The 10,000-nt window shown below is 40.9% G+C and overlaps 1 protein-coding gene across 3 annotated transcripts in view; it reads left to right on the top strand.

Moving 5' to 3' along the window:
* The window catches only part of CNTLN (centlein), a 239,593-nt gene that overhangs the window by 96,105 nt on the left and 133,488 nt on the right, over positions 1-10,000 (top strand). For all 3 annotated transcript variants that reach the window (XM_042455496.1, XM_042455497.1, XM_042455498.1), the window contains one exon: positions 7,801-7,974. In XM_042455496.1, the coding sequence (XP_042311430.1) occupies positions 7,801-7,974 (174 nt within the window). The remainder of the gene's footprint in view (positions 1-7,800; positions 7,975-10,000) is intronic.

Below are 10,000 nucleotides of genomic sequence, written 5' to 3'. Positions count from 1 at the left end.
ATAAATTGAGGTGGTGGAAGGATGCTGGGATAGATGTCAATCCAGAACTGACATGACATTACATGTAATCCACAGTTGACTCTTTGTCAGTCTCTCTAATTCTGACGTGTATGGTTTCTAAGAACTAATAGAGGGAATTATCTCAAAAAAAGAACTCACCAAACAAAAGGCTTTTTAATTAATTGATGTAATTACATAGATTACAGTGGTCAGTTACTTTTTTAAAAAAAGAAGAAGCATCTAATATTAAATAATTAAATAATTTCTGGGCATACACCTATAAAGCCAGTGGCTTGGGGCATCTTTTTTCCCCAGTACTCTCTCACAAAAGTTCCAAGTTGTAGAAGAACTTTTAAAAGATAGATACTACAGGTGAGCTTTATGCGTGAGCCACATTTTCACGGGGGGGGGGGGGGCAGGAGCGGAACGGATCCCCCGTGAAAATGTAGGGCCAATTGTAGTTCAGCAAATGTTAACATATTCATTAAAAAATCTTATAACATGTTGTTATAAGAGCAACAATTAGAAGTTTCCTTAGGTCTTTCCACCTTGAGATAATGTTATGCCTTCACAGTGCATTCTTAGTAGTATTTTATTTTATATATAGCATATATGACTACAGCCACACATTTTTGAAGTATCGTTTCCTACATGGTGATGGTTTCCATGCATGACGTTGCCTTTTAGGGTTGATCCACATAAAATCTAACATTACTTCCAGTTAAGGCAAACCATAATTTGCTTTTATATCCCAACTGACAAACTAGTAGGCACAATTTATAATATTTCACAGCATTGTTATGGTTGTGGGGAACATCTGTTAAGGCAGCAGCTTTCACTTCCAAGTTCCTGGCTATGGCCTGGTCCAGACAGGCCTATAGGGCACCCTCGTCACGCTCTGTGCCCACACATGCCTCAATCCTAGCACGTGACGAGGGCATCAAAATGGCGGGGCCCTGTACAGATGGGCACCGCCATTTTGACACAACAGACGCCTAGCATCCGCACGTCGTGGCTCCATAACGACGTCACGAGTGCGCCATTGGCGCACTGCAGCATCATTATGGCGCTGCAAAAAGAACCTGCTTTTCACAGGTTCTTTTTGCTTGGCGAGGGAACTGTGTGGTTTGTCTGCTGCAGCTTCCTCGCAGAGCAAACCAGGGGGCCAGCAGACCGCCCTTTTTGGGCGCTTTGTACCGGGCCTATGTTGACCTTCAGCCAACATGAGAAGTACTCTGATATTAAAGTACCAGCTTTTTATGACTGAATTTAAATGTTTTTTTTAAAAAAATGAAAGATATAATTAAGAGTGTTCTGAAAACAAAAATGAAAACAATGAAACAAAATGCATATTATCAACTACCAATAGGGACTGATAATAAATGTGTATTTCTTTGTTCTGAAAGGCCTACCTTTGAATAAGCCACAACATGATGTTGTTAACTGTAACATTTGTCTGATAGTGGCCCTATTAATGAGACCTCCACATCACCTTGTTATCAAAATCCTTGCCCAGTTCTTGAAAACTATGCCATGGCTTTCTTGATTGAATCTATCCACCAGTAATGTGGTCATCATTATCCTTTTTTCCTGCTGACTTCCACTTAGATAAGCATTATTGTCTTTCTAATGAATCATATCTTTTCATGGTATGACCAAACTACAACCTTCTCAGCTTGGTCATCTTGGGTTCCAGAAAGAGTTCCTTTCTTATTTCTCCCTATCTTTTTCAGTGGTATGTCTGCCAGACTGACTCCCTCAGCCCCCTACCTTGTCTTATATTTGTCTCAGTTACCTGTGTGCTTCAAACATTTCTGCTGGCAAGAGGACTCCATTAAATATTTGAGTTATGTCAGAACAAGAATAGTGTGAAAGTCCTGGAATGAGTTACTTAACAGCATTAAAAAACAACAACAACAAATCAACATTTCAGCTAGCCTCAATGAAATTAATGTTACAGTGGTGCCTCGGGATACGAAATGATCGGGTTACGAAATTTCCGGGATACGAAAAAGTTGGATTGGCAAAAACTGTTTCGGGTTACGAAATACTTTTCGGGTTACGAAATTCATTTCGGCGCGAAATTCAAATGCTGCAAAGTGCAGCTATAGGCTTTCCAGTGCTAACGGAAAAGTGTTTCGGGTTACGAAATTTTCGGGTTACGAAAGGAATGGCGGAACGAATTAATTTCGTAACCCGAGGCACCACTGTATTTGCTATTCACAAACCACCATGGCTTGAATACTATTTCAACTCCAAGTTTGTGTGGACTCACGTAATCAGTGGGATTTACAAAAGTGTTGACTTGCTATTGAACAAGAACGCACAATCGGTGTATAAGAATAATTGATCAGTATATATATATATATATATATATATATATATATATATATATATATTTCACTGTAGATACTGTACAATTTATGTGCACTCAACATTCAAGATGTATATTTATGTACAGCTTTTCACATATGGTAGAACTTTCATGGAGCTCTTCACATGTGATAAAGTGTGCCCTCAAAGGTTTCAGGCTGACAGCCATGTATGCCTTTCCCTATTGAATGACATTATTTCCCATGTGAGAACATGACAGTGTTCTCTGTATTGCTGCTGTATTTACCCTTTTTGAGTAAGAAATGGAATTAAGGAATTGTATAGATCTTGTGTAAAAATTTTTTTAACCCATTGCTTATACACTTACTATAGTCAATTCACACAGAAATGAATTCTAGTGTAACTGCTTGCATAGGATTTTGCTCTTTGAAAAAGTTCCACGTTCTACCTGAATCATTATTGGTATATACATATAGGCCGATCAGTTGCGTGTTGTTTTGCTTTAAATTTTATCACCCTCCAAAAACACCACTTTCAAAACTGAACCACAGTTCAAAGACAAATGATGAATATTCCTGCTGGTAGGAACTTAATACATAGGGTGAAGGAGGAAAGAAAACAATAGAATTTGTGCCTTATACAGTGGGATCTTGTCACTTGTGGGTTTTGACATCAAGGATCTAAGCATCTGTGTATGGCAAGCCCTGCTAGTGGCCGCTTGCACATCGCGCCAGCAATTGGGGAAAGTGAGACTTGAGGTACTGTGTTTTTCCTTATATGCGGGAGTTCTGGAATGGATTCCCCACGGATAATACCAATAAATAATATTTTTATGTGTAAGAGAGAGTGTATGTGTGTATATGTATGTATGTATAATTCTTATTTCTATGATACATAGTATTTGCAACTAGAAACATTGCACTGCCAGACCTCTAGGAGAGGGAGGGACTGGAGTGTAATATCCTGCGGGATATGGTTAGCCTTGGTGGCTGAGTTAAGGGAACGAACTGCCTAAAGAGAGGCAGGAAAGTCTCTAGGTGATAGAGGGATATCTGGGGAAAAGTAAAGTGACAGTAGCCGAGTCAAATAATATAAATGTAACCAAGTAACCTGTGCCTGAACTAGCTGTGACATCATATCATTCAGTTCAAGGGAGAGTTGTTCAACCGTTTTGTTTAATAAAGTTTATATTTTGGTTTACATAAAAGCTTGTCAGTCATACATCTCAGCTCCACGCTACTATATAAAGAAAAGACCCTACCGCCAGCCCTTAAAAAGAGGGTAGTCATTACAAAATTGGTGGCAGCAATAAGGAAAGAAGGGTAACCGTTACAAAGTGCTCCTGACTCTCACATCCACCTGTCAGGTGAAGTGCCGACTCAAGAAGCACCCCCAAGCTGCGGATAGAGTATTTCAGAGGAAGTGTGACCCCACCCAAAACTGACTGACATACCTAATTCCATACCTGGGCTCGGGTTTCCTATAATGAGTACCTCCATCTTACCTGGATTCAACTTAAGTAGGTTTCCCTCATCCAGTCCATTACTGCCCCAAGGTAGGCATTGAGAGGACAGATGTCATCCATAGTCACTGCATCAGTCTGAGACATAGAGAAATATATTTGGGTGTCTTCAGCGTACTGATAACATCCTGCCCCATGTCTCCAAATGATTTCGCCCAGTGGCTTCATGTAAATGTTAAACAGCATGGGAGACAATATGGCGCCCTGGGGGGGACGCCAAATTTTAGTGCTCTTTTAGAAGAGCAACTATCTCCCAGCGCCACCATCTGTAATTTGCTCGAAAGGTAAGACCAGAACCACTGTAGAACAGTGCCTCTGATACCCAACTCTCTCAGGCATTCCAGAAGGATACCATGGTCTATGGTATCAAAGGCCACTGAGAGGTCCAAGAGCACCAACAGGGTCACACTTCCCCTGTCAATGCCCAGACGGAGATCATCGACCAGGGCGACCATGGCAGTCTCAACTCTGTATCCTGCCCTGAATCTGGTTTGAAATGGATCCAGAAAATAGTTTCCCTCCAAGACTGCCTATATTTGATTTGTGACCGCTCTCTCAATCACCTTGCACAAGAATGGCAACAATGAGACTGGCCTATAATTATTTCTATCTCGGGGGTCCAGGGAGTGCTTTTTTAAGAGCGGTCTGACCACTGCCGCCTCAAGACAAGAAGGCAGGATACCCTTCCTAAAGGATTATTTATTATTTTTTTCAGCATCAGCTTGATTGTATCATCCCCCTGGACAGCCAGCCAGGATGGGCCAGAGTCGAGAGGGCAAGTCGTCTTTTTCAGACTAGTACTTACCAACTCAAATTGAACCAGTCTAACAGTAATGGTGGAGGTGTTCAATGTCTCTCTCATCGCTTCTGACTTAAGTTGGCATCCAAATCAGCTCTTATCCAAGAGATTTTATCTGTGAAATAATCATTAAAAGCATCACAGCAAGATATACAGTGGTACCCCGGGATACGAATGCGCCGGGTTACGAATTTTTCGGGATACGAAAAAATCCCATAGGGATTTATTGCTTCGGCTTACGAAGGTTTCTTCGGGTTACGAAAAAACCGCGGCGCTATTTTCCGCCACCGGAGGGCAGCAGAGAGCTATTTTTCCATTAGCGCCTATGGGAATTCGGCTTACGAAGGTATTTCGGGTTACGAAATTAACCGCGGAACGAATTAATTTCGTAACCCGGGGTACCACTGTAGTTGAATCTAATAGAGGGTTCTGGGTGGGAGGCAGTTGTGTTAAATTCCTTACCACCCTGAACAGCTCAGGTGGATGAGATTTCACAGACGCGATAGATGCAGAGTAGAAAGGTTTCTTGGCTGCATCTATCGCCACTTGTTAGGACCTAAGAAAAGTCCAATGAAGTTTCTTATTGGATATGAGTTAAGATTTCAGCCAACACTTCTTAAGTTGTTGTTCAACCTGCTTCATTTGTTTAAGATCTTCAGTGTACCAAAGGTTACGTTTTTTAGCGGGTTGGAAAGGACGCTTGGGGGTGATCATGTCTATAGCTCTGGTAAGGTTGTTATTCCACAAATTAACCAGAGCTTCGACAGAGTTGTCGGCACTGGTAACTATAGAACCCCCTTTGAGGGCGGACCATTCTAATTGGTCTTCCACCCCCGGAGGGAGGAATAATGGCCTTCAGTCCAACCATAACCAGGAAATGATCCATCCATGACAATGTGGAGATACTACAGTAGTTATCTCTGCCCACGGATATGCCTGTTCTGTGCAGAAGACCACATCAAGGGCATAACCTGCACAGTGCGTGGGCTCAGAGACTATCTGGGAGAGACCCATGTTTGTCATGGAACCCACGAACTCCTGAGCTGCACCAGATTAGTCAAAACAGCCTTGGGGGGGGGGGGGATATTGAGGTTGCCCAGGACTAACAACCTAGGCGATTACAACACCAGCTCTGAGACTAGTTGTGTCAGTTCGGCTAGGGAATCTGTTAAGTTACGGGGTGGACGGTAGACCAACGGAATCCTGACTCTCTCTAGTGTTTAAGCTAAGGTAAATGCACTTGATGTGGTCTAATGCATGGATAGGTATCCTGGTTAAGGTGAGATGGTTTTTATGGATCATGGCTATGCCCCTCCCCCCCGCCCGCTTCCCCTTATCTGCTCATTGACGAAATACCTGGCTGGAAGGGCCTGAGCTCAAGTTACAGAGCTATTTGCTCCTAGCCAGGTCTCTGTGATACATGCCAGGTCAGTGTTGTGATCAAGCAGTAAGTCTTAGATGATACAGGACTTATTCTTCACTGACCTGGCATTACATAAGAACAGAGAAAAGTTCGGCAGATGGTAAGGCATGCTCTTCAGATCTTTTGGGGTAGCAGGACGAATGGAAGGCGGGATAGATATCAGACATCTAATCATGTCTTCTTCTGTAATGACCTTTCACCCTGCTAACGCCATATCTTCCATTGCTCCGCACAACTTGAATTGCTGCTCCGTTGAAGAGATCTAACCCTTCCCCTGAAACGTAAATTGATGGATATATGTCTTGGTTGATCTCAAGATCCTCCATCCAACCAACACCACTTAGTCCCCTAAGTGACTCCTTAAGTAATGACAAAAAGTGGGGACAGATTTCAGATGAAGTTATGAAGTCATGAAGTCTCGCCCTTGGCCTCTGCTTCAGTTGCGTCGCCAGGCAACCAGGCAGATGGAAGGAGGGGGCGGAAAGGAGCCTGGTCCAAGCCTGGCCGCTTCTGCCCTGCCGCTGCTATCAATGAAGAGCTGATGGTGAAGGGGCGGTTAATGTCCAGATTGTGATCATACACAATCTGCACCCAGGACAAACAATGAGCCTAGTAAATTAAATTCAACTAGAACTTAGTGACGGCTCAAATGCTATGTTCGGCCTACTCAAGAGAGACAGTAAATATTGTGTTTATCCTTAGATTTATATTCTCCTTCCTTCCAGTAAAATTTATTCTTAAAAGGGTATAGTGTTGCAGCCTGACACTTGTGTTGTGTGTTTGCATTGCAATGCCAGAATTCCTTCTCTTTAGATATTTTCTCATATTAAAGAACCTTCTAGAAGCAGTATCATATTCATTTCGTGATTACTAAATGTTGATGTCAGTGATACAGCAGAAAGAAATAGATGAGGGTGGACAAGATATGATATAATAAATATATATCAGGATTTTATTATTATCCATCCTCTTAACTTGGGCTGAGGAAAGCAATGAAATTGAGTTAAGTCAATTATATAGTTATGGCTGCTCTCCCAATCATCATAAGCACAGTTCAAATCACAACAGGTATAAATATGTTAAATATACTTAGCCTTGTATGTACTGTATATACTTGACTATAAGTCAACCTCCTGTACATGTTGAAGGCAGGTTTTGAGGCCAGAGTTAAGGATTTTGATATGACCTGTTGATAAGTCAAGGGTATAACCTAGGGGTATATAACACAGGGTGTAAAGGATGAAGCAAAGGAAAATAATGCCAAAGTACTTACAAAATTCCTCCAGGCATAAATGTGCTCACCCTAAACGCTGGATAGATGAGAGAGTAGAGGTGGTTGGTGCTTCTTTTAGGTGCTCCAAGGTGGGATTAAGCTCCCACATTTCAGCGGGGATTGGGATTGTTCCTTTTTTGATAAGAATAAAAATACATTGCTTACATTGACCTGTGGATAAGTCATCCCAGGGTTTTTTTGGGGTCAATTTTTTGACTAAAATTCCTAGACTTATAAGCAAGTATATAAATAGTTGTGACAAAATTTCTTAACCAATATGTATGTATTTTTTGCGAGGTGGGGTGGGGTGGAGGCTGTCTTCAGTCATGTAAACAATGTTACAACATTACATTTACCTCCAACCTCTATTGGCTAATAGCTTTGTATCTTTCGGGTGTTATTCTACAGTTTGCTTTTATATCATGTTATTTGACTATTTGTTCTTCTAGGAATTCCAACAGTATTCTTTATGTGAACTAGAATATCTCATAACATCACAAAAGTCTGAAATAAAGCTTTTGCAAGAAAAACTGAAAAGAGCAAATCGTAAACTAGCAGATCATAGCATTTGCAGCAGAGATTTCTTGGACTGCTTCAGTGCTAGGGCTGGGAAGAAATACAAGGTAGGAAAGCTTTATTGCCTTGTGTATTTGTGTCAAAATGAGGTTGGCAAAGCTTGACATTTTGCTCTGGGACTCGGATAATAACAGTTTTAATAACTGTCAATGCTACTTATAATTCTGGAAGCTTGATCGAAGAGTGTTTTTATTATCTGCCAAAGACTTGTTAAAATAACTGTTGGGAGTAGGAAGTTTTACCTTATTAAACACTGAATAAAGGGTTGTTAATTTAATGAAATTATTTAAAGGTTCAATTCTTTGTAGGATTCTTAAGATGAATATTTATTACTTGATACTATTTGTGAGGATGCCCGCTTTTTCCAAACAGATGAATTTAAGAAAGTAAGTTTGAGCTTTAAAAGTTTATAATTAATGGAAATGCTGAGTTAGGAGATCTGTACAACTAATGTTATTTTATCTTAAGAATTAATTATGGAACTGGAAGTCAGTTATTTTACATTTATTTATTTTGTCCATTACAATTTTTATTTTGCTCTGCTCTAGGGGTTCAGATCTTGGTACAGTATGCCATTAATCAAAATAAAAATAGGACAAAACCAACATGTAAACATTTTAAAAATGCTATATATCTACATAATACTTTTAACTTTTTGCATGAGGTAATTTTTAGCTATGTTTGTTTTAACTCTGTTTACAAATAGTATTAAAACAGGTCACACTGATTAAAAACAGTAAGATAATATATTGATATGAGTTAAAACAGATTTTAAAATTTAAAAGTTTTTCAGGCTAAATATATGAGTCTTTGGATTGAATTAATGAGGCCCAAAGGCTTTGGTGAACAACCATATTTTAACTTGGTGCCTAAATGATGTGAATGTTGGTGCCAGTTGGGCCTCCAGGGAAGAGCATTCCACAGTTGGGGTGCCACAGCTGAGAAGACCCTCTCCCGTGTCCCATCACAGTGTATAGATATCACTGGTGGAACACAGAGAGATTCTCCCCTCCTAGGTGGGCACATATGGGAAGAGGTGCTTTCTCAATTATCAAGGTCCCAAGCAGTTTAGGGCTTTAAATGTCATCACAAACACCTTGAATTCAGACCAGAAACATATTGGCAGATTATAATTCTCTTACAACTGGAAATACATGCTGTCTGTATGATATTCCAGTCAGCAATTGAGTGGCAGCATTTTGTACTAGCTGCAGCTTCTGCGTCTTCTTGAAGAGCAGCCCTACATAGATCTCATTCCAACAGTCTAATTGGGAGGACACCAGTGCATGGATAACTGTGGCAAGGTTATCTCTGTCCAGGAGATGCCATAGCTGGTGCAAGTGGCTCCCAGTAATCCAAGCCACACAGTCCACTTTGGCCTCCAGTGACGGGTCTAGGAGCACTCCCAAGCTATGTACCTTCAGGAGGAGTGCAACCCATCCAGAACAATCTATTTCCCCAGCTCTCAAATCTGAGAATAGTGAGTCCACAGAGGTGATGCCTTATCAGGATTGAGCTTCATTGTACGTCATCCAGCCCATTAGAGCATCCAGGCACTGTTCCAGCACCTGCACAGCCCCAGCTGACTCCAATGACAAGAAGAAATAGAGCAGAGTGTTATCAGTATACTGATGACACTCTAACATCTGCCACCACCATCACAACAATTACAATTTCCACATACCAATAAAATAGGATTTTTCACTGGAAGATGCTTCTATTTTAGAAAATGCCCAATGAAAGGCAGAGTCTTGATTGTGGAACAGACAGCTTGAGAGGACACTAATTTTTATGTGTGTTCCTTTATCATGACAAGCCATTGATCCACAGGAGAGAGCAATGTGCTAATATATACTCTTCTATCATTCCCACTTGCAACAAACACAGCTAAACAAACTACAAAGCTTTGTTCCCTGGTTGCCTATTGTGTCATTTAGCAGTGGGCATCCTCTTTTTTCTTGTCCTTCCCAACAAACCAGAGAAATAACACTGGATTTATTTTTGGCTTCTGCTCCTTTATGAGGAAGTAACAAACTAGAAAAATGAAGCTACCAGATGATGTGATAAACCAAA

Source organism: Sceloporus undulatus, chromosome 2 (assembly GCF_019175285.1).
Source record: "Sceloporus undulatus isolate JIND9_A2432 ecotype Alabama chromosome 2, SceUnd_v1.1, whole genome shotgun sequence".
NCBI lineage: Eukaryota > Metazoa > Chordata > Lepidosauria > Squamata > Phrynosomatidae > Sceloporus > Sceloporus undulatus.
The sequence above is the reverse complement of the archived record's forward strand: the minus strand, read 5'-3'. Positions and strand labels throughout refer to the sequence as shown.